Here is a 25,324-nt window from a genome sequence, read left to right as displayed (position 1 = left end):
AAAGGCAGGGGTGTACAGATAGTTTTGGGGAGGCCAAACAGGTGAGGAAGACAGTTTTTGCCAGGCGCCAAAACTCCCAAGAGCGTAGGTGCCTGGTGAACCTCTGAAAGGGGCTTGGGGGCATTCCACAGTGTAGTGGGAACCTCCAGGCCGTCCCCCCACTTCCAAGGGGGCAGGACAGCCGAGCAGGCTTCCCCCTCTGATCTCAGTGCCCAGGCAGAAACATATGGGTGGATGCGTTCTCTTAGACCACCAAGGAAGTCCAGAGCTGCTACAGGCAATGGCATTTTGTATTCTGTTCATCTCCTTTTGCAGAAATTGACTTCCATCAAAATTCAGAACGACAAGATGAGAACGGGCAACTTGCCAGCCAACATGAAGAAAAACAGGGTGTTACAGATAATTCCATGTGAGTATGTGGGGCAGAGTCGCACAATAGACGCTGTAATTTTATATATTTTAATGATGTTGATATCTTAATTTATTGTTATTGTTACATTGTTTTGTAATATTTGTTGTTCACCGCCCAGAGCCCTAAGGGATGGGGTGGTTTATAAATACAGTTATAAAGATAGATAGATAGATAGATAGATAGATAGATAGATAGATAGATAGATAGATAGATAGATAGATAGATAGATAGATAGATAGATAGATAGATAGATAGATAGATAGATAGATAGATAGATAGATAGATAGATAGATAGATAGATAGATAGATAGATAGATAGATAGATAGATAGGAAAACCATCAGTTTTTTGCGGGGCAGCGGGAAGAAGAGGATGCACAGAAGACGCGAGGCATAGGCTGTGGGAGGTCATGAGCCGCAACTGACCCAAAATATATTGAATTAGCACTGTAAGTGAACCTTACCCCTTTGCAAGTACCGCAGCTTTTCACTGAATCAACTTCCTTCTTTCCTTGTTACGTCCTGCAGATGAGTTCAACAGAGTGATCATTCCAGTGAAGAGGGGAGAAGAAAACACAGATTATGTCAATGCTTCTTTTATAGATGTGAGTGACTGCTTTTTCTGTTTCACTTTTTTCCCCCTCAAACTTTGTGCTAGAACAAAGGGTTGGATCCCCAATCCTTTTCGAGTTATTTTGGGAGCCTTGCATCATACATGGCTTGTTTTAGCAAGTTAAATAGGAGTCGGGGTGCTGTGTGGTTTCCGGGCTGTATGGCCGCGTTCTAGCAGCATTCTCTCCTGAAATAGGAGTTGCTTTCTCTGTAGAGCTGCTCTGGTTTTCTCAGTACATTGTCCTACTTATGTGACAACTTCAGGAGAAAATAACCAAGGACAGAAGCTTTTGGAATTGCTGACACCAGCAACAGGCCAGCATGTTCATCCAGATTCACAGTTGTGTGTGTGTGTGTGCATACACACGCTAGTTTACACATCCAGGAAAATAAAATTCCAAAGCTTTGTCTGGAATATAAGGGAAGAGAAACCTTAATTACAGAAGGTAGCCATGTAATTCTGCAGTAGGAAAGCTAAACGGGAATCAGTAGCACCTTACAGACCAATGAAATGTTCAGGGTATGAGATTTATTCAGAATGGGAGTAAGATTGAAACAGTGTGGTGTAGTGGTTAAGAGCAGGTAGATTCTAATCTGGAGAACCGGGTTTGATTCCCCACTCCTCCACCTGAGTGGCAGAGGCTTATCTGGTGAACCAGATGTGGTTCCGCGATCCGACATTCCTGCTGGGGGACCTTGGGCTAGTCACAGCTCTCTCGGAACTCTCTCAGTCCCACCTACCTCACAGGGTGTCTGTTGTGGGGAGAGGAAGGGAAAGGAGCCTGTAAGCCATCTTGAGTCTCCTTACAGGACAGAAACGTGGGGTATAAATCCAAACTCCTCTTCTTCTTCATGTGACTTCGGATTGCGTTTCTGTGGTCGAGCACCATCTCTGTTCTCCCTGTCTGACCTTCCCCATCCATTTGCATTTCAAAAAATCCTGGCCACGCTCAAGTTGGCTTCAGAGCTTTTCTACCTGACAGTGGCATTTCCTGTCTTGACAGAACCCTGCATGGCAGACGCATTCCAAATGACTTACTTCTTTTCACATTAAATGGAAGAGAGGAGGCTTGGAGAGAGAATCTTCTGTTTGCAGAAGCAAAGCCTCTCATGGATAGCAGAGCAATGGGGGCATGCCACTCGAGCAAAACAGTCGTGCCCCAAGGGTGGTTTTGGTATGAGGGCCCCGCTGCTAAGAACATAAGAACAAGCCAGCTGGATCAGACCAGAGTCCATCTAGTCCAGCTCTCTTCTACTCTCGCAGTGGCCCACCAGGTGCCTTTGGGAGCTCACATGCAGGAGGTGAAAGCAGTGGCCTTCTGCGTGCCACTTCGTAGTAACCATGCCTTTAAAATTGCAGGGCTATCGCCAGAAGGACTCCTACATCGCCAGCCAAGGCCCCCTCCAGCACACGACAGAAGACTTCTGGCGGATGATCTGGGAGTGGAAGTCCTGCTCCATCGTTATGTTGACAGAGCTGGAAGAGCGGGGTCAGGTGAGCTGCAGAGTGAGAGGCGAGCTCTGTGGACGCTCCGGAGGCCTCTTGGCTCTGTCTCGCTGCTGATGCGAAGCCCCTGTGAGGTGCTTTGATGGGGGGTCACCTGGGCCTCTTGCCTGAGGCTCTGTGATCTCTGGAGTGGAGGAAGAGCCGGGACAGACAGTGGCATGGTAATGTTAAATAGAGGACCAGCGTGGTGTAGTAGTTAAGAGCAGGTGCACTCTAATCTGGAGAACCGGGTTTGATTCCTCGCTCTGCCACTTGTGCTGTGGAGGCTTATCTGGTGAATCTGATTAGCTTGTGCACTCCAACACACACCAGCTGGGTGACCTTGGGCTAGTCACAGTTCTTCTGAGCTCTCTCAGCCCCACCTACCTCACAGGGTGTTTGTTGTGGGGGTGGGGGGAAGGGAAAGGAGATTGTCAGCCCCTTTGAGTCTTCTTACAGGAGAGAAAGGGGGATATGAATCCCAGCAGTCTTCCAGAGCAGAGGGGCAGTTTGGCCCCATGTCCTCAATCTCCTACTCCAACACTATAACCGTTCCGCCACACTGGCTCTTCTCAGCGTTCTACTTGTCTGCTGTTGGAGCTGCTGCATCCCATAATGAGTTGGGGACTCACTTGCTGAGCCAAAGACTTTTCGTGGAAGAAAATGTAACTCACATCCTTGTAGCGGGGGGATTGGGGTTGAGTCAGATTTTGCAGGACCCAGGTCTCAGTTGACAGAACTTTCTGCCAGGGCCTGATTCAGAGCTTTAAAAGCCCCTGGTTGAGAACAGCCAGACATATCTGGGCTCGTATATTTTGGTAAGACTTAAACCCGCCTGTATTTGTCTAATATTTAAACATCTGAGTCCCCTTTTCAGGCTAGCTCAGCGTTGTCCCTCCTGAAAGAATTGGGGCCCATGGCAAGAAAGTCAGAAAGGGGGTGGTCCCATTTAGTCTTCCGAACCCTGCTTCTCATTTCCCTTCCTGATTTCCCGCTTTCCTCAGGAGAAATGTGCCCAGTACTGGCCTTCTGACGGCTCCGTGTCTCACGGGGATATCACCGTGGAGCTGAAGAAAGAGGAAGAGTGCGCACGGGTATGAGACTTGTTAAGGCAACAGGTGGAAGGCCCCGTGCAGATCAGTTTGCTCCCTTTTGTCCCATTTCCTCCAGCCCCCTTGACCTTTCCTCTCTCCTCTCTCCTGCCGGCTCTTTTTGAGGCCTTCTTTACTGCTCATTTCTTCCACCTAATTCTCCCCCCCCCCCCCCCAGCATTTTCAATGTATGCCCCCTGGTTCTAGTATTGTGAGAAAGAGAAAAATTTCTCTCTCAACATTTTCTACCTCAGGCATAATTTTATAGACTTCAATCATATCCCCCCTCAGACGTCTCCTCTCCAAACTAAAGAGTCCCAAACCTCATTTCTTTGCTTACAACACCACCTGTGCCAGGGCAGGTGGGGCTTTTGCCCAGCAGAGTTTCTGAATGGCCATTGGAGGTTTGATTGGCTGTTCAGTTTTTTTTTAAAAAAATGTTGCTTGGGCAACAGCTACTCCCTGTGTGGCTAAAGCAAGCGGCAGATGCTATATTTTTGGCTATTATCAATGTTGCTTAAAGCCTAGAAGGTCCATATTGATGATGCCTAACATGAAAATGCACAAAACACAAAAGTACAAATGAGAATTGACAAGTCTGTGGGTTCACTCCCACTGTTAATGAAAGCGACTTAACGTTGAAGCCTTTTCTCAGCAAATTGTATAACAAAGGAAATCACAATCCGAAAGAAGACGAAGACGAGCTTTTGAGGTTTTGTTATGAACAGGGCTGCACAGTCCACATTATTTTACGTGGTATTTCAAAATAAACTCAAGCCTACAAACCTCTCTAGATAGTGGCTCTTTGTGGCTTCACTCACTGTGCTTTGTTAGAATTTCGAAGGCACCCCATGAGGTCAAAAAGGTTGGGGGCCTCCCTTCCCTTGAAACCTAGTGATGTTTTTGGGAGTCTCCCAGGATTAAGACAGAGGCTTTTCTGAATCTTTCTCCCTCTTGTTTGGCCAGGAAAACAAAAGCCGACAGATCCGACAGTTCCATTTCCACGGCTGGCCGGAGGTCGGCATCCCCTCCGACGGGAAAGGAATGATCAACATCATAGCAGCTGTGCAGAAGCAGCAACAGCAGTCCGGAAACCATCCCATCACCGTCCACTGCAGGTAATTGGGTTAGTTATATGCGCAGTCTGACCCCTGGGTCTTTCTTGCAAACTGCCAGCTCGCATTGGGCATTGTTCCAGCTCATCTTGAGCTTTGTCACAGGCGACAAGGATTAGCAAGGCTGAGTATCCCAAAAGCACTGGGAGGCAAAGGATGAATCGTGGAATTAGAAAGGGCCATACAGGCCATCAAGTCGAACCCCCTGCCCCAGCCCAGTGCCTGCCTTGCAGCTGCTTGCTTAAGTCTCTATGGGCCTCTGCTTTCCCTGGTTCTCTTAACTTTGCCCATCACCTCCCTCTTAAAGGCACAGATCTCCTCACCCAGTAGCCACCAAATAAAGAACACAGGAAGGCTGCTGGATGACCTTGGGCCAGTCACAGTTCAGAATTCCATGTATTCCTGAACTCTAAGGGCTCAGGAATCTCCACTCCTACTCATATCTGACACAAAAATTAAGAAGATGGAGGAGGAGTGAGTGTTGAGGGGTGCAGTACTGAAGCGGGGTTCACACCCCAGATAGCAGGGATGTGCAACACTCACACTGGAACACACAGCAGGAACTGAGACGCACACAGCTATATCAGCTTCCCAGAAGCGGTCCTTCTTTATTAGGTTCACAGCAATGGTGCTCTCTCTGACAGTGCTTCGCCAGGCGACAAGAAGAGTCTCGCAGTACATAGCACACTGCTGCATTATATGCATTTCATCAACCAATCAGAATACCTTTCCAATTAGCTCCAGAAAGAGGCTGTCATACAGAGGTGGTCATACGACACCTGTCATTTAGATTTTGTAGATCAGACATTTGCCCTGACAGTGAGAGTTTGGATTTAACCCCCTCCCCCCATCTCCTGTAAGGAGACTCATATGTTCAAATTTTTGGTCTTCTCTAAGTTGCTTCTGGACTTGAATCTAGCCCTGCAGCATGCATGCATCTCTAGCAGCCACAGAGTAGAATCCCTGATCTCTGCAGTATTTGAAGGGCCTCTCCTTCTATGTGTCCCTGGGCACCTATAGTCTTTAGGCATCCATCTATTGGCTAACTCAACCCTTAGGGTGACCCGGGTGGCATTGACCTTTTCCATTATGGCTTTGAAGAATGGGTTCTCTGAAGAGGTGAGATCTTCAGGAAGCCCTGCCTGTCTGCCAGGGCTTTTGAGGGGGTTGGAATGGCAGACATCTTTTAATGTGGGGCTGAGGGAAGGATTTGGGTTTTGTTATTTGATTTGGGTTTTAGCTGGGGATGTTTGAACCGTTCTTGCGTGCTGCCTTGAACCACAAGGAATAGTGGCATGCAAATGTTTGAATACGGCTCTGGCCCCGGCTCTGGCCCCGGCCTGGTGGAATGCTCTTCCTCCAACTGTCCGGGCCCTGCGGGACCTTGGTGAGTTCCTCAGGGCCTGTAAGACGGAACTGTTCTGCCGGGCCTTTGGAGGAACCGGCCGCTGATGGTGCCCCCCTCCCCCCCCCCCCTGTCATGGCCTCTACATCTGGGCCATTTGCCATTCAACGGGAGCTGCCATTCCTCCCTCTTGGGGAGAGGATTTTGAATATGGAGCTGCTGGACGCCATTTATATTTATGCTAGTATTTTTGTATTGTATTTATGAGATTTAGCTTTTACTGTTTTATCGCTGCTTTTAAAGATTTAGCCATTTTATGTTATATTATGTTTATTGTTGTATACCGCCCGGAGCCCCTCGGGGATAGGGCGGTATAAAAATCTAATAAATAAATAAATAAATAAATAGATCATATAAAATGTCTGAGTGGGATTATGGGTGAACTCCATTGACGTCAAGTACCTCTTTCTCCCACCTGCTCCCCTTTGTGCTCCCGCTCTTTGCCCCTTCAAGCGCTGGAGCAGGACGAACAGGGACCTTCTGTGCACTGGGCACAGTTTTGGAAAGAGTCAAAGCAGAAGGGATTCTGGATGTCTTTCAGACGGTGAAGAGCTTGAGGTTACAGAGGCCGCACATGGTCCAAACACTGGTAAGCCTGAACCCCTGTGTGTGTGTGTGTGGGGGGGGGGGTCTCTAGCCCTAGCATTGCCTGTCAATTGACACCTCATCCCTCCAGTTAGCAAAGTCGCATTTTAAATCTTTTATGCAGTTTATTTATGTGGAGATTCTGCATGCCACCTAGTGGTTTACAACTAAAACAAAGCAGCTAAAACACATGACTTTTAAACAAAATATTAATCCAGAGTGCCATCCTAAATAGAGGGTTTTTAAAAATTTGTTTTGTTTGTTAGCTGTCAAGTCAGAGCTCACTTACAGCGATCTCAAAGCGGGTTTTCAAAGCGAGAGACTTTCAGAGTTTGTTTGCCATTGCCTGCCTCCACATTACACCTTGGTTGATATTCCTGGGAGGTCAGGGCTAGCCAGAGTCAGGGCTGAGAGTGTGATCTATTATACATGGAACACTTACCTCGGGTCTCTTAGCTATGCAGTGGAGCTGTTGTGACCTCTCCTTGAGTTTCTCTGTGTTTACACACAAGGAGGCAGCCCAGTGCCGGCCTCGCAGCTGCTTGCTGAAGTCTCTACTCTTTCCCTGGTTCTCTTAGCTTCACCCATCACCTCCCTCTTAAAGGCACAGATCTCATCACATCCTGTAGCTTGCCAATAAAGTACTTTGTTAAAACCCTTTAAATTGCAGTTATATTGATATACCTGTGATTGCAGTTATGTCAATATTATAGCCCCTTTCCAAAGATAACCCTCCCCAAAGAAAGAGGCAAAGGAATTCCCTGAACTGCACTCTGTTGAAAAAGGCAAGCAGGTCCTAGAACTGATTTCCATCAACTGATTGACTGACTGTCTGTCTGTCTGTCTCTCTCTCTCTGGTTTTCAAATGCAATAAAAGACAGCAATTTTTTGCAGTGCTTCTCTGTTTATACCAATTATTAGAAAAAAATATTCAGTACTTCTCATTCTATTAAGAATTTAAATATCTTCTAGATTCTTTGTATTAAACCAATAACATGTTGAGTATATTTATTCACAAAAAAGCATTAGAAAAGCAATCTTAAGTATTTCCTAAGAATCTTAGTCAATAGATGCCTTGTGAAAAGAGACGGATATTGTATAAAGTCTAGTTTTATAGACCACAACTCTATATATCATAATATACTTGAAAAAGAAGAGGCTCTCTAAGAGACTAGTAGAAAAATACCTTAAGAAAGAAAGCTGCAAATACCTTTTTAAATGTGTTTCAGGACTGACCGTTCATCCCGTCACTCAGTTCTCTGCTTTCTCCCCGCAGGAACAGTACGAATTCTGCTACAAAGTGGTTCAGGAATACATCGACGCCTTTTCAGATTACGCCAACTTCAAGTGAAAGCAAGAAGAGTTTGCCTCCTTTAATACTTTGTAATATTCTGTTTGTTAATAGCCCCGTCCCCCCAAAAAATGTGTATATATCTTAACTGTTTTAGAGGGTTGGTACCATAAAATTCCTATTAGCAGGAGATTTTTATATGTAGCAGAAGTGCTAGAAAAGAGATTGTAGGCACTTTTTTCCAATGTTTTATTGGGGAATTTAATAGCGTGATATTCGGATTAATATTGTCAAACCTCTCTTCTGGAGAGTTGATGCAGGCTGGGTTTTTTTTTTTCCTTTTTGGGTTTATTTTTTTGTTGTTGGCTTTTTTTTTTTTTGGTAAATATTTTTTTTTTCCTGGAGGGAGTAAAGCCTTTTTAAAAACCAAACAATATTCTGGATACAGCTGTTTCTTTTTTCTTTAAGTCAAAGCAGCGGCTCGTAGGTAGCGTTTTTGAGAAAAGAGCCTTTCCCGTCCCCGCCACTTCAAAAGTGGCTCTATGTTTTCTGGTTTAACACAGAAAAATAGCAACACGAGTGTATAGCGTTGGCCGTGCTGGCAGGGGCTGATGGGAATTGTAGTCCGTGAACATCTGGGGCGCCATAGGTTGGCCAAGCCTGCACCCCCCACCTTAAAAAGCCACCCTCGTTCCTGTGCTCTCTTCTGCTGGGTCTGGACCCCCTGTTGGGGATCATCTTTAAAGGGAAGGAGGGGGGGCACACAGACATCCAAGAGTTGCAGAGGACGAGAGAAACCCTGTTCAGCTTGTTGTCCAGCCAGGACTTTGTGGACTGTGCTCCTCCTCCTCCCCTCCCCTCTGAGAGCAGCGAAGCTTCACTGCCTTCTCCAGCTTTCCCACTTTAACCAGCAGCTCTTTCCATCTCTGCTACCAGATGCCTAAATCAGCCAAGCTCAGCAGCTACCTTGTCTTTGTTCTTAATCGCTCATGTTGCACTGTTTCTACTCCCTATCTCAGCAATGCAGGGCTGGTTTTCCATGCAAGAGACTTCCCGGGGAGGCCGTTAAGAGGGCACTGATGTACTCACAAGAGTGCTCCTGTTGCTCCCGGGCATCAGCAGCACAAGAGGCAGACGGCACTGTCTCCCGGATCTTTACTTGGCTACCAATCTTGATCTTGGCTACCAATCTTGATCCTCTTTGATCTGAGATTGCAAATGCCTTAGCAGACCAGGTGCTCGGGAGCAGCAGCAGCAGCAGAAGGCCATTGCTTTCACCTCCTGCATGTGAGCTCCCAAAGGCACCTGGTGGGCCACTGCGAGTAGCAGAGAGCTGGACTAGATGGACTCTGGTCTGATCCAGCTGGCTTGTTCTTATGTTCTTATGTTCTTCTTATGTTCTTACTACCAACTGCCGGGTCTGAGCTAGAGCTCTGGAACGTTGCCCACAGGGTTTGGCTTGGACCTGGGCAGCAATGGCCAATATCCAAGTGAGGGGAGACATACCTCTTTGACTTTCACCCAGCTCTGCAGTAAGGGCACTTTTGTATCGACCTTGCCCGTCTCTCATCCATGCCCTATGAAGAGACACTTAGGGAGCTGGGGATGTTTAGTCTGGAGAAGCAAAGGTTAAGGCAGGACATGATAGCTATGTTTCAATATTTGAAGGGATCTCATGTTGAAGAGGGAGCAAGCTTGTTTTCTGCTGCCTCAGAGACTAGGATTCAAGGTGTAGGAAAAGAGACCACCTAAACATTAGGAAGAACTTTCTGTTGGACAGTGGAATCCACTGCCTCGGAGAGTGGTGGAGTCTCCTTCTTTGGAGGTTTTTAAACAGAGGCTGGATGAACATATGTCAGGAGTGCTTTGATGGTGTGTTCCTGCATGGCAGGGGGTTGGACTTGATGGCCCTTGGGGGTCTCTTCCAACTCTATGATTCTATTATTTACTTGGGGCCTAGTTGCGTTTGATGTGCAACACAAGGCTGCCTTCTGAACCAGAGGCTCTGAGAGCTCACTGTCTTCCATCCTCTCCTCTCAGTCTTCAGGCCGTCTGACTGGCCTTGTGGCATCATCTCCCACAGAACATTCTGGGGAGTTTCAGAGGGTAGCAGTGTTGGTCTGTAGTAGAACAGCCAGATTTGCATCTAGTAGTACTTTAGAGACCAACGTGATTTGGGGGGATATGAGTTTTCATGAGTCAGAGCTCAGGTATCTGACAGAGGGACCCTCGACTCTCAAAAACTTACACCCCCAAAATGTTGTTGGCTTGTAAGGTGCCACTGACTCAAATCTAGCTGTATTTGGGTGAGGGGAGGGTTTGATAAAGCAACGTTACCTTTGGGACCAGCCCTCATTATTGCCCTTCGTGTCCAATTCAGGCCTCATTTCCAAAAGGGCGTTGACTTTGGCCCTTTCCGCACAAATTCCCTAGAATATTTCTAAAATGTTTCCAATTCCCCCTTTACAACAGTGTATGTCTGCACTCACTGCCTTGAAACTATTTTTGGGCAGAATTACATCAGGTTTTTTTTTGTGAGTTCTGTGTTGAATGGATGTTTTAACGCTTCACAGACTCGTGCTGTATTCATATATTCCAGTGGTGGCGAACCTATGGCACGGGTGCCAGAGGTGGCACTCAGAGCCCTCTCTGTGGGCACGCACAAACAGAGTCCCCCCCCCCCCACACACACACACACATATCTAGGCTGGCCTGGGCCACTGGGCTCGATTATTAGCATTAAACCTAAGACCTAGTTTTGGGGAAGCAGTGTAGGTAACCCTGTTAAGTGCTGTTAAACCCCACTGATTTTCATGCACAAACTAAAGCGTGATTGTTTACCTGGGAGTAAGCTCGGTTGCTGGCAATGGGGCTTGCTTCTGAGTAAACCCTCCTAGGGCTGTGATTCACCTATTGGAAGAATTGCACAGTTGTTTCAAAGCAAAGCCACCGACTACCACCAAGCTTACTCCCGAGTAACGGACGCCTCGGAGCCAACCGTTTTTTCTAAACGAAAACCTCAGTATTCAGGTTAAATTGCCGTGTTGGCACTTTGCGATAAATAAGTGGGTTTCGGGTTGCAGTTTGGGCACTCGGTCTTGAAAAGGTTCGCCATCAGTGCTTGGAAGATTGCCCCCCCAAGAAATACAAGAACGGAGAAATGCTGCAAATAAAGGGGGGACTGAGTGAGCTCAGAAAATGTGGGCAAGAAGGAAGTTCAGGGAAGCAGAGAAGGCTGGGAAACGTAGTCAGTAGATCTCACCAAACTGAAGATGTTTTCAGGACATTTCAGCCAGAGAATCGCTTTGAAAGGGGATTCATTTAAAACGTTTTGAGGCTGGAAATAAAACATTTTCGGAATGTAAGGGGGGAAAGCAATGCAGAACTCCTTAGAGGAAATGTTTTACTTCCTGCCTCAAAATGTTTTAAAAGGTTTGTGCGGAAAGAGCCTTTGTGGGGAAAATCAGGGACTGAGTGCTGCAGGTTTGCCACTTAAACTCTCTGTCACCTGCTGAAACGCCGTGCTTTTCTCCTCTCGCTCTTTCTGTGACAGCTGCAATCTGCCCTGCGCTTCATCTCTCTCAGGCTAGTGGACCAGTTTGGCAAAGTGTCAGAGGCCAGGGGCCTTGCTTGGGGCGGGCAGGAGTGCCACTGTGTTTTCAGTGGGGTAATCAATGGAGGTCTCAGTTCAGGATGGTGGGGGAAAGGAGGCAGCAGCTGTAGTTCTTGTTGGCTTTAGATCAGGGGTGGCCAACCTATGGTGCTCCAGATGTTCATGGACTACAGTTCCCATCAGCTCCTGCCAATTGGCCATGCTGACAGGGACTGATGGGAATTGTAGTCCATGGACATCTGAAGCACCATAGGTTGACTACCCCTACTTTAGATGCGCACTCATCCTTTGGGAGCGCTTTCTGTGCCAGCCATAGTTGAAGAACTACTTGGGAACAGCCCTGCAATAATCCAGAGGTTTGTAGGGGCCTGAACCCTGCCTCCACTGGAGTTTTTTGTAATTCCCTTGCCGACATGAATCAAATAAAGTCTCAAGGCAGTTAGAGTTCTGGCACTGATCCATAATTGTGGACTACAATTCCCATCAGCCCCTGCCAGCATGGCTAATTGGGACTGATGGGAATTGTAGTCCATAACATCTGGAGTGCCAAAGGTTCGCCATCATGTCTAACTGTTGTTGGAGCTTTTTCAGTTATGGGGACGGGTTGTTCTAGGTGGAGCATTTTCTTCTGATGTTTTACCGCCTAGGTTGTGGCTGGCATCTCTGGTCAGGATCCTCTGGAAGCATGCCAGCCACAGATGCAGGCTAAAACATCAGGAGAAAATGCTACTGGGAACATGTGCCGCATAAACCGCAGAAAAAAAACTCCACAACAACCTTGCGACTTCTGACACGCGGAAAGCCTTCAACAATACAACTGAAGACTGTGTTTATATCAGTTTAGGCTGAAGTGTTTAATTTGTACAGGCTTTGTTGCATTAATAGGTGAATTCTGATCCGGGCCTGCATGCTGTGAATGTCAGAAGCTTAAAAAGAACAAAATTCGAGTCCAGTAGTACCTTCAAGACCAAGAACATTTTCCAGGGTGTGCACTTTCATGAGTGAAAGCTCACTTTAGCACACACAAGTAGGAAACACGTGTTGACTTGCCTCAGTAGGCGAATCTGCAGTACTGTGTTTCCCAATCCAGACCGTTCTGGCTAAACAGGATCAATATCCAAGAAGAGGTTTGCGTGAATCACATATTTATTGCAATGTGGGAATAACTCACCCACTGGAGCCCCTATTAAAAAACTCATACAAGCACACTAGTATCCTCAAATAATAGAGAATATCTGTACACGTAAAGCAGTTAAGTCTATGGAAGTCCTAGATAAGTCTATGGAAGTCCTAGAGGAGCAGCAATGGCGTAGGAGGTTAAGAGCTCGTGTATCTAATCTGGAGGAACCGGGTTTGATTCCCCGCTCGGTCGCCTGAGCTGTGGAGGCTTATCTGGGGAATTCAGATTAGCCTGTACACTCCCACACACGCCAGCTGGGTGACCTTGGGCTAGTCACAGCTTCTCGGAGCTCTCTCAGCCCCACCCACACCACAGGGTGTTTGTTGTGAGGGGGGAAGGGCAAGGAGATTGTCAGCCCCTTTGAGTCTCCTGCAGGAGAGAAAGGGGGGATATAAATCCAAACTCTTCTTCTTCTTCTAGATTTACCTTTAACTTTTCATCACGATTGACCAGAGTATTGTTAGGCAGATAAGCTATCCATGTATTGTAATAAACTTGTGATTCATGTAGATCTCTATCCTGGGGTTGTGCATGTGCCAGAGAACAGCTGTGTAACAACTGAGAATGTTCCAGAGGGCAGCTGTGTTCGTCTTCAGTAGAAGAGCACCTCAGCAGCCCACAAGAGTTTCAGCTTTTGAGAGTCAACACTCCCGTCATAGCAGTCATAAATCTTGCTGCTACTGGACTCAAATCTAACTCTTCCCCCAAGGAAAATTACCCCCTTTTTTGTCCAAGATGGTACCAGTAGAAAAGGGAACCGACCACATCCATTTCCTAGCTTGTCATCAGTGTTCATCCAGCGGGGTTGAATTGAGCACGCATCTCGCTTCCTTTTTTCCTCTCCCGTGCTTCGGTAGCTAAAGTTCTGGCACAAAATGGTTTTTTTGAGTCCCAGCTCCTCCTTTTGCAAAGCAACGCGTGATGGCTCCCTCTTCTAGGTTGGAGCACACTCCACATACAGATCCTTACAGTGTGTTTAATCTCCAAAGGGCCGAATGGCCTCCCTCGCTGCGGGTCCGGGCTCTAACGCCTTGTAAGGGGAACCGTCCCACACATGTTAGGCCCAAGTGTCATTGGCCATGAAAATTGACAATATTGGGCAGCGTTGGCCAGTAAACCCTGAGCAGAGGACAGTAATTCTGCTTGGGATGCATGATACAGTGGGACCACGTTGCCTACCATGGGGGGCCCAGCCTTTCCGAGCCTGCAGCCACCTTTGGAATTCTGATGCAGCGAGGTGGGCGTGGCCACAAAATGGCCGCTGGCCACAGGAGGCGGAACCATCCACAGAATGGCTGCCATGGCTTTCCTTCAGTTGCACACTGAAGACCCTTGAGCTGTGGTGGCGGCCGCTGCCTATCCTTAAAAACCTGCATCGCCAATCAGATCTCCAGTGGCCAATCAAGAGCCTCGCTGGGGAAAAACTTCCGCATGACTTCACTCACTTTCTAAAATCACCCAGTGGGGACCACATTGGACCTAGAAATATACCTATTTTTGTGTCCTCCAAGACCAGTAGATCCCAGGTTATCTTCTCTCTGACATAAGCAACTCCTCATGGTTTAAAAAAAAAAACCCAAACGAAATAAATCAGGTGACCCAGCAGCATGTGTGTGGGGCGTGCGTGCATTGTGTAAGGTGTGTCTGCTGTTTTGCCGCTCAAGCGTTTTCTGCATAAGCCCCGCGGCTTCTCTGTGTTCAGGGGCCCGGGGCCCACGTGCCAAAACTAATGTGTTCAGCCCTGCTTCCTTTTAACCTACCCCCCACCCCCCATTTTAAGTACCGCTTGGATATAACAAAGACTGCCACAAGATGGCTCCGTTGATGCTATCTTCATGCCAGTGTCTTAATGCCTTGTATTTATTTTTTGTCGACCAAGTAAATGCTTTTCTTTTTGTAAAGCAGTCTGCTTGTTTCCTGTTCAGTCTACAGAGAGACGCCGCTGGCGCCGGGATGTAGAGGGACTTGGCTCAAAACCTATCATTTGTCAGTAACGTTACCTGCATGATGCGTCGCCTCTTAAACTCCACTGTGCCTTCTTTCTGGGATGCTCAAGGCCTGCGCATTCGACTCAGGATACACCCCCCCCACACACACACTTACAGTTTCAAACAATCTCTTACGACAGATATATCCTGGCTAGTGTTTTGTGGATTTTCCGGGTTGTAATGGCCGTAGCATTTCAGTAGTATTCTCCCTGACGCTTAGCCTGCATCCAGCCACAGATGCAGGCGTAAACATCAGGAGAAAAATGCTACCTGAAGCTACAGCCAGAAAAAATCCATTAAGACGCTTTGGCAATGGATTCTGCCCGCGGAAAGCTCTCTCGACAATATATCGTGGCTGTTCGTCAGAATCTGGACGGCACATGCTTGCCTGACCTTGCCAGATCTCAGAATCTACGCAGAGTTGGCCTGGCCAGCATCTGGAGGAGAGACCCCCCAAGGAGGAGGTCTAGGGGTCCCCATGCAGACGCAGGCGATGGCAAACCACCTCTCTTCATCGTTTTTTGGGTCGCCCTAAATCAGCTGTGCCTCGACAGCACTCCCAGCAGCATTTGCAGTGCAGTTGACTTGGCCCAACCAAACAACCCCATCTCTAGGGTGTTGTGGTTTTTCCAGACTATGTGGCCATGTTCCAGTAGCATTCTCTCCTGATCCTCTGAAGGTGCCAGCCACAGATGCAGGTGAAACGTCAGGAGAAAATGCTACTGGAACGTGGCCATACAGTCTGGAAAAACCAACTAGTGATTCTGACTGTGAAAGCCTTCGACAACCCGATCTCTCATTCTGGGGCAGTTTGGCTGATCGTGCCTTCCTAGCTTATTAATAAAGTATAATCAGTCCCTCACCCCCTTGCAGATACGAACGGGAATGTGTGATAAATCTAGCACTGCAGGCCTCCCACAGAGGAAGCTATTCCTGGGTTTACGCTGGGGTCCAAGGAGCCGAAAAGCTCAGTTAATTTTGAGCTAACCATACACCTCGCTGCCTTCTGGCTCAAGCCAAACACCTATTGCTGGGTGACAAACTTCATAATGGATAAGAAAAAGAGACAAGCAATCCCAGCAAATACACAAGAAGACACTGGATGCCTTCTACATGGCTCATCAGGGTTGGTATTCTCTGCATACAAGCAGCAACTCAACAGGTCTCGGGCTGAGGTCTTCTGCATTACCGTCTACTTGATCCTTTTAAGCTGTCGGTTGCTGGAATTGAACCTGGAAACTTCCGTGTGCAAAGCACAGGCTCTTCCCCTGAGCCACAGCCCCTCTCATCCTCACACACCCTGGTGAAGTTGGACTTGAATCCAAAGCCAGCTTGTTGCGGAGTGAATGGCGCCAGGTCTTTCTGCAGTTTGGTTCAGGTGGGAGGGAGTGAGCAGGACTCCAGATGTTATGGACTACAATTCCAATTGGCCATGCTGGCAGGGGCTGATGGGAATTGTAGTCCATAACATCTGGAGTGCCAAAGGTTCGCCACCACGGTCCTAGGGTATGGGAGCTGGACTAGAACTGAGCCTCTTCGGCCTCTCGATTGGATTGGGATTCCCAGAGCCATTCCCATTGGTGCCGTTCTGAATTAAGGAGAAAGCAGAGAAGCAGCGCCTTGTGTGTCATTTGCTTTAGGTCACCTGTGATGCCTCGCAGCATGGAGAAGGCCGGCCCAAGCAGTGCCTCGCCGCGTAAGCAGCGGCTGCTGCTATCTTGCTAAGCCCAAAGGCATATTGGGAGAAACCGAGTTTTGGGGGCAGCATGCCAAAGGCTGGCTGTTTTTATTCCAGCTTCAAAACGACTGGGCTCTGGAAAAAGAGAGTTTTGGGTTTATATCCTGACTTCCTCTCCTGTGAGGAGTCTCAAAGTGGCTTGCAAACTCCTTTCCCTTCCGCTCCCCGCTGCAGCCCCCCTGGGAGGTAGGTGGGGTTGAGAGAATTCAGAGAGAACTGGGATTGGCCCAAGGTCACCCAGCAGGCTTCATGTGGAGGAGCAAGGGAGCAAATCCAGCTCACCAGGTAAGAGTCTGCTGTTCATGTGGAGGAGTGGGGAATCGAACCTGGTTCTCTGGGTTAGAATCCACCACTTTTAATCACTGCACCAGGCTGGCTCGAAGCCAGTGGTGGCGAACCTTTGGCACTCCAGATGTTATGGACTACAATTCCCATCAGCCCCTGCCAGCATGGCCAATTGGGAATTGTAGTCCATAACATCTGGAGTGCCAAAGGTTCGCCACCACGGCTCTAAGCCGTTCAGATGACTGAGCAGACAAAAGGTACCCAGCTGTCTGAGATGGATTGAGATTCCCGGTAGAAAATTATTCTGAAGTCAGAATACGTGAATGAATGCGTATGTGAATGAAAATCCTGCCGCCGTCTCTGGGTAGAGATCGAACCCCCTCATCTGGTGTTGCCTTATGTTGGGATGGACCAGTTGGAATGAACCAGAAGGATCTTACAGAACAGCCTGTTAAAAAAAAGAGAGAGAGAGAATTAATTCTTGCTCCCGAAGACGGTTTCCAAAAAGATTGTCCATATTAATCCTGATATCAACTATTGCCATTAATTTTGTAAATAAACATTGACTGAATTCTGAATTTTGGGACATTGGCTAAGCTGTTAAGTTATGCTCTGAATAAATGTGCTCGTTCCAGAAGGAATCCAGTGTTCTGTGGGTTCTTGCGTGGCAGGGAACGCTGCGGTACCTTCTCACTTGGAAGAAATAATTCTTACATTCTCCTGTATAATATTTGACCCTTAAGGCTTAGAAATGCCTTCCTGTCTTCCACTGAACTGGTACTCGAGGTTCTAAAACCTAAAGAGGTTCTAAAACACAAAGTTCAATATGAGGATTTTTTAAAAACCCTAAAAAACAAAGACAGTATCATAAGATAATCTTCGAGAAGCAGTTTTGGGTTGTCAAATAGCTCAGATACATTCTGTGTCCTTACAACAGACCTGTGAGCCAGGCAAATTCTATTGCCAAATCTGAAAGGGACTTCCTTGAGTTGACAGTTGAAATGGTTTTCTAATTTTTTTTTTCTCACACATATACAAAACATACAAACTTTAAAAAAAAACACAACCCATTACACATCATGTATTGGCTGCCAGCCACCTCACTCTTCTTTAAAAGTTATCTCTAGGTTCGTGCATATATAATTAAGACATTAACTCAATAATTATTCCTTAAATGTATTCTAATGGTCATAATCTACTGTTTTCTTTAGATTTCAAACCCTGCCACTACTTCTCTATTCGGGTAGGGTTTCAAAAGGCATTCCGTAAAAAGTTTCTGGCTTTCTAAAAATAAATGTTCGAACTATTGTCTCTTAATAATGTCATCAACTTTGCCATTTCTGAATATTCTGTAACTTTCAGTGTAGCGTCTCTTAGTTACCGTAAACACAGCAGGCCTCAGACATAGGACAGCAGTAGCAATGGGGAGAGAGAAGCCTGGAGACACAAAGGCCCCTTCCGCACACACAAAATAATGCATTTTCAAACCACTTTCCCAACTGTTTGCAAGCGGATTTTGCTATTCCACACAGCTTCAAAGAGCACTGAAAGCAGTTTGAAAGTGCATTATTCTGCATGTGCGGAATGAACCAAAGTCTCTGAACATAGACAGAGAACAAGAACTACAAAAGAGCAACAACTGGCTCACAATAAAACACCAGGCTCAATGAACATCAGGTGTGCCGGGAACCAATCCTATTTAAAGGAACATGCATCACATTAAGAACATAAGAACAAGCCAGCTGGATCAGACCAGAGTCCATCTAGTCCAGCTCTCTGCTACTCGCAGTGGCCCACCAGATGCCTTTGGGAGCTCACATGCAGGATGGGAAAGCAATGGCCTTCTGCTGCTGCTGCTGCTCCCGAGCACCTGGTCTGCTCAGGCATTTGCAACCTCAGATCAAGAAGGATCAAGATTGGTAGCCATAAATCGACTTCTCCATAAATCTGTCCAAGCCCCTTTTAAAGCTAAATTCATTCAAAATCCAGTCCTCTTTTGTGGTATCTTATTATCTCTCCCTTTTAGCACATATAAAATTCTTGCTGCAGTCATCACAGACATAAACAAAGTTCTATATTGCTTAGGTGGTTGAAATGGGTTTCAAGTGGCAAACTCTCAGTCCAGCCTCAGCTCCTGCAGTGGTGCCTACTCTGGGGTGCTGTGTGGTTTCCCAGCTGTATGGCCGTGTTCTAGCAGCATTCTCTCCTAGAGAGAATGCTGCTAGGAGAGAATGCTGCTAGAACATGGCCATGCAGCCCAGAAACCACACAGCACCCCAGTGATTCCGGCCATGAAAGCCTTTGACAATACGGTGCCTAATCTGTTCAGATGGGTTGGGGTGAGGGGGAAGGCATGCAAAGTGCTGCAAGGGAGCAGGAAGGCGAGACACGATGTTTGGGTCAAAACTGTGCTCAGACAAATCTGCCCTATCCTGGCGGCAAAGCAAGATTAAATCATCCTATGAGTGGTTTTGCTTGCTGCGAAGAGCGTGGAAAGTGAAAGTGGAGCTTCAGGGAACACCAGCCTCCGCTACCCAGCAAAGACTTTGTGTGTTATTGACCAACAATTATAAATATCTGGAGTGTTGTGGGGTGAAGATGCCGGCCACAGATGCAGGCGAAACGTCAGGAAAAAGTGCTCCTGGAACACGGCCATACAGCTCGAAAACCCCACAACACCCCAGTGATTCTAGCCGTAAAAGCCTTCGACAATTATAAATATCTACTGCGCAGTAAAATTCTTTAAAAACTGGACATCTACTAAAACAAGATAATGGAAGTTTCCACTTTATGGAGCCTCCGTAAGTCTTAAAAGAAGCAGCAGACAAAAAAAAAACCCTGTTGTCTCATAACGGGGTGAGAAAGGGGGAGGCCAGAGATAGTAACCATTGCTGCTTCAGCCATATAGAAGAAGAGTAGAAGAAGAGTTTGGATTTATATCCCCCCTTTCTCTCCTGTAGGAGACTCAAAGGGGCTGACAATCTCCTTGCCCTTCCCCCCTCACAACAAGCACCCTGTGAGGTGGGCGGGGCTGAGAGAGCTCCAAAGAGCTGTGACTAGCCCAAGGTCACCCAGCTGGTGTGTGGGAGTGTACAGGCTAATCTGTATTCCCCAGATAAGCCTCCACAGCTCAGGCGGCAGAGCTGGGAATCAAACCCGGTTCCTCCAGATTAGATACATGAGCTCTTAACCTCCTACGCCACTGCTGCTCCCTGCGAAATATACCCGATGGAACAGCTCTTACAGGCCCTGCAAAACTGCATAAAATTCTGCAGGATCATGGTCTCATTGGACAGAGCACTCTACCAGCCTGGGGCCAGGCCTGAAAAGGCCCTGGCCCTGGTTGAAGGCAGCCGGACTTCCTTCAGGCCAGGGACCATGAGCTAGATGACCGAAGCGTCTGTCGAGGGGCATAACGGGAGACGGCCTGGCAGGTTGCTGAGCTAGGAAGAGCAGCTAATTCTGTATCACGGTGATGCTGTTGACATTTTGATCAGCCTCGCTCTGGTTCCCCTACGGAAGTGCTGCAGATGCCGCTTGGAAAAGCTGGGCCAGAAGGAAAGTGAAATGTCATCAGATGTCTCTTCTGCAGGGGTGAGCACAGACCCTCTGCCAGCCAGAGAAACTGCTCATTCTGCTGACGGGTGGAATCTCGAAGCTGCTCAGCCAGGGAGGGTATCTGTTGATCCAAAACAGGCTGCCAAACAAAAGGGTGTTGCATGTCCCTGTAATAAGATATGTTCCCTGAATTAGATGGAACAAGCAAAGACTGGTAGAGAAAGTCACTCCATTTCCTCCATGTCCCCTTCCCCACCCTGTTTCCTCTTTCTTTCCTCCTGGCAGCCCCAAATCTTCTTACTTTTCCCTGCTTCTTTCATTCGTTCTTTGGGCTGCCTCCTCATGTGTAAACAGGGGAATGCGAGGAGAGCCCACGGCACAGAGAACAGGCTCGAGGTAAGTTATTGGTTGACTGGCCGGACACAAAGGTCAATTCCCCACTTGTGTTATCGACCTAAGTTCGAGCTGCGTTCGACCTAAGTGCTCCGCACAACCACTGGGATCGACGTGGTTTTGTACCAGCTTTGCCCCGTGTAACGGTCAAAGTTCCTACTCCAGTTGGGAACTACTACTTTTTCAAGGAACCACGCTCGAACTCAGCTCGATTCCAGTAAAGTGCGGAATCTCTGGTGCCAGGAGTCCCCCATTCAGCCAATCACAGCTGAGTGTTTCGGGCATGCGTACAGCTGGCCAATCAAAAAACGCCACCTTCGTCCCTCCATTCCTTTGGCAGTTTTTTTTAATAACGTGTGTGGGGATAGACGGAACATGGCCGTAGAACAGCAGCCAATCGGAACGGAGCGGCGAAGAGGCACAGGATGATTCCGCCCTCCGAGCTGGGATCAAGCTGGTTGCAGTGGGGAACAACAATGGCTTCGACCTAGGTCAGTACCCTTCTCAGGGAACTGGGTCAAACCTATTTTACTCGTGTGCGGAATCGCCCAAAGAGTGCTCATCAATGGCTCATTTTCATCCTGGAGAGAAGTGGCCAATGGGGTTCTGTCCTGGGCCCAGTGCTATTGAATATTTTTACCAGTGACTTTGATAATGAAATAGAGGGCATGTTAATCAGATTTGCAGATGACACCAAATTAGGTGGGGTAGCTAATACCCAGGAGGAAAGGGGCAGGATTGAAAATGACCTGGGCATATTAGAGAGCTGGGCCAGAACTAACACAATTAATCTCAACAGAGATAAATGTAAGATTCTACACTTAAGGCAGAAAAAATAAAATGCACAGATGTAGGATGGGTGACACCTGGCTTGACAACAGTACACATGAAAGGGGTCTGGGAGTCTTGGTAGACCACCAACTGAACATGAGTCAGCAGTGTGATACGGCAGCCAAGTAAGCCAATGCAATTCTGGGATGCATCAAGTGTTCCAGGCGTAATGGACCATTGTGCATATTATATGTATATCATGTTGGAAGCCGCCCCAAGTCCAAGAGAAGAGGGGCGGTACAGAAACCTAATAAAATTAAAATGAGTAAAATAACATTACGGTTCGTGGTGTAAGAGTTGGAAGTCGTGGCTTCATATGCTCTGGCAGCAGCCAATAGGGTGCACCCAGAAAATGGCCAGGATTTGTTTCCTGTTCCCAAGTATGGGTTGGCTGGGTAGAAAATCAGATTGCTGTGGATACATCAAGGGGAGATGCCGTGTAAGACATGATTGGTGGATGTAGCGCTTTAGAGCAGAGGTCCCCGACCTTTTTGAGCCTTCAGACACTTTTGGAATTTGTACACAGTGTGGGTACAACCAGAGGTGGGATCCAACCAGTTCTCACCACTTCTCTAGAAGTGGTTACTAATTTTTTCTGAGTGCCGAGAAGGGGTTACTAAAGCAACCTCCCGGCCCAATAGGGACTGGAGGTGCGTGTGTGCGGCGGCACCACTGTTTGCATCCCACCACCATCGGAACCAGTTATTAAAATTTTTGGATCCTACCACTGGGTACAAAGCCATAGACCCCCCCCCCCCCCCGAAACTGCCATTATTTATTTATTTGGTAGGTTGGTATCTATCCCCCCTCTCCTGATAGGCTGAGCTCAGGGTGGCTTGCAAGATATAAACCAATAGTTAAAACTTTATTGTATAAAATTCAGAGGCACCCAAGTATACAGAAACAGGGAATAAAGAGGAAAAGGAATAAACACTCAACCATTAATTAACCGAAGGAGGGGGAAAGAGAAAGGGGAAAACGGAAAGGGAGGGGAAAGGAGAGGTCTCGCATCAGATCTCGCAGCACCCAAGTCTCGTGTATCAGAGAGTTCCACCAGGCCGGGGCCAGAACTAAAAAGGCCCTCGCTCTGGTTGAGGACTTCTAGATGCTCTTTGGGCCAGGGACCACCAGGGAAATAGATCTTTGTTCCCTGGAAATCAGTTGTAATTCCGGGAGATCCCCCAACCCACCTGGAGGCTGGCAAACCTAGTTCACCCCGATAGTAAGAAGAAGAAGGAGGAGGAGGAGGAGGAGGAGGAGGAGGAGGAGGAGGAGGAGGGAAGTCGTAGTGGAAGGCTGTCTTTCCAAGGATTAGAATCGGAACCGAGGCGTACGTGGGGAAACGGCCTCAACATATGCAGCACCAATGCCTTTGGGGTCAGGGCTTGGTGGAAGAAATGAGCAGTAAAGGAGGCCTCAAAAAGAGCCAGCAGGAGAGAGGAGGAGGAGGAGGAGGAGGAGGAGGAGGAGGAGGAGAAGAAGAAGAAGAAGAAGAAGAAGAAGAAGAAGAAGAAGAAGAAGAGTTTGGATTTATAGCCCCCCTTTCTCTCCTGCAGGAGACTCAAAGGGGCTTACAATCTCCTTGCCCTTTCCCCCTCACAACAAACACCCTGTGAGGTGGTTGGGGCTGAGAGAGCTCCGAGAAGCTGTGACTAGCCCAAGGTCACCCAGCTGGCATGTGTGGGAGTGCACAGACTAATCTGAATTTCCCAGATAAGCCTCCACTGCTCAAGCGGCAGAGCGGGGAATCAAACTCGGTTCCTCCAGATTAGAATGCACCTGCTGTTAACCACTACGCCACTGCTGACCACTATGACACTGATAATGACACTATGACACTGGTAAATGGGTATATGACACGCAGTAATGATAGATTTTTGTATCCTTAGATGGGTCAGGAAATGGGTAGGGGCTACACATGATTTTTTGTACAAGGTGGCTTACTGAAAATGGGACCGGAAGTTCGCTTCAGGCAACATTAAGCTTTGGAGCATCTTCAGATTCTCGTCTGAGTCAGAAAGGGTTAATTCCATGCTTGACTCCCCCATGAATTAAAGGGCACGGAAAATGTTTCAATACGCTGGCCGGCTTCTCATCTGTTTACGTGCCATGTTTAATTTCAAAACGCCTACCCGAAAGCTAAGTTTGACCGAGGGGCCGATGCAAGGCCGCGCAAGTCGCGAGCGCCCCGTGTTGCTTGGCACGAAACTCGACAACAGATTAACAAATCAAAACATCCTCTCTGTTTGCTCAGCACAGTTATGGGTAGCCAAGCCTTTGACCCGTTGGATGTCAACTTTGCAAGCTGGAATAAAGGCAAAATACTAGACCCTTCAGATGTCTGTCTGACGGCTGTTTACTTTGCATTCACCGATGTAAGATAGGTACAATGACAGAGGCAGAAACAAGCTTTTTCATAAGTCTGGAACTTGGATTCAATTTGGTTTTCATGGTCAGCAATCTCTGTTTTGCCTTCGGTATACATTCCCCTCGTTATTGCAATGCTGTTCAGTTAAACTCTTGAAACCCAGTGACCTGAAGGAACAAGACAAGACAAGATAAAATTAGTTATGGCCTAGTGTGGGTACACAGATATTCTATTTCGAAGGGGTCTGCGAGTTTTCTATTTGGGTACGACGGATCCTTTCTCCAACTTTGATGCTTTGAAATGTGGTAAAAAGTGCCATCAAGTTGCACGGACTTATGGGAACGCCCGTAGAGTTTTCTTTTCTCCCCAATTTTTAAAATTGTATTCGAAATCAAAGTTGAAAACGTGCACAATGACAGGAATTCACCACATTATAAAGTACTTATTTCATATAGGCTTCCGGTTTCTTCTACACCGAATATAAGCCCTTAAGCCTTATACTTATAAGCATAAGCATAAGCATTTTATTGTCATTGTGCACGCACAACAAAATTTACAGCAGCATTCCTCGATGCACACCATTTCAGACTCATACCCCGTCCTCACTTTCCCCTTCCTCCACCCATCCCTACACAGCCCCAAACACATCAACACGAAGCCGCAGAGTTTAACATAGCCACAGTTCTAGAGTAGAAGCTGTCTCTAAGCGTCTTTGTCCTAGTTTTGATAGACCTGTATCGTCTGCTGGATGGTAACAGTTCAAAAAGAGAGTGTGCTGGATGAGACGGGTCTCTCAGAATATTTGGGGCTTACTTTAGGCTTCGGGAATTATAGAGTTCTTCCAAGGCGGGGAGAGGGCAGCCGATAATCCTCTGTGCAGTAGTGATCACCCTTTGGAGCGCCTTCCTATCTGCCACTGTGCAACTGGAGAACCATACACAGATGCAGTAGGTTAAGACACTCTCTATAGCACAGCGGTAAAAGGACACCAGGAGTTTTCCATCCAGTTGTTGTTTCCTTAAAAGTCTCAGATAGTACAGTCTTTGCTGGGCCTTCTTAACCACCGCGGCAGTCTGTACGCCCCAGGTCAAGTCCTCTTTAATCATAACACCCAGAAATTTAAAACTAGCCACCCGCTCTACTTGATCTCCATTTATAGTCAAGGGCTGAATTTCTGAGCTATTCCTTCTATAGTCCACTATAAGCTCCCAAAATTAAATATTTAGCTTCATTATTAATAAACAATCTCACTTTTCTGTACTATATCTTAATTTAACAAACCTTAACAAACCTTAATTTAACAAACCTTAACTTTTCTGTACTATATCTTAATTTAACAAACCTTAATTTAACAAACCTTAACAAACAAACTTCA

General features: G+C 47.2%; 1 protein-coding gene and 1 long non-coding RNA gene across 2 annotated transcripts in view; both read left to right on the top strand.

Annotated features, from left to right (window-relative positions):
- The window catches only part of PTPRA (protein tyrosine phosphatase receptor type A), a 169,928-nt gene extending 160,649 nt beyond the window's left edge, over positions 1-9,279 (top strand). The window contains 7 exon segments of the mRNA XM_048508910.1: positions 316-409; positions 939-1,015; positions 2,383-2,517; positions 3,513-3,638; positions 4,566-4,717; positions 6,573-6,708; positions 7,981-9,279. Of these exon segments, the coding sequence (XP_048364867.1) occupies positions 316-409; positions 939-1,015; positions 2,383-2,517; positions 3,513-3,638; positions 4,566-4,717; positions 6,573-6,708; positions 7,981-8,055 (795 nt within the window). The 3' untranslated portion in view covers positions 8,056-9,279.
- Positions 9,280-16,198: 6,919 nt separating this feature from the next.
- LOC125439753 lies at positions 16,199-17,440 on the top strand. The gene is made up of 2 exons (XR_007245577.1): positions 16,199-16,261; positions 17,009-17,440. It is a non-coding gene; the product is annotated as an uncharacterized LOC125439753 (long non-coding RNA).
- Positions 17,441-25,324: the final 7,884 nt, after the last annotated feature.

This window comes from Sphaerodactylus townsendi, linkage group LG10 (genome assembly GCF_021028975.2).
Source record: "Sphaerodactylus townsendi isolate TG3544 linkage group LG10, MPM_Stown_v2.3, whole genome shotgun sequence".
Classification (NCBI taxonomy): domain Eukaryota; kingdom Metazoa; phylum Chordata; class Lepidosauria; order Squamata; family Sphaerodactylidae; genus Sphaerodactylus; species Sphaerodactylus townsendi.
Note: the sequence above shows the minus strand (reverse complement) of the source record. Positions and strands in the feature narration are given on the sequence as shown.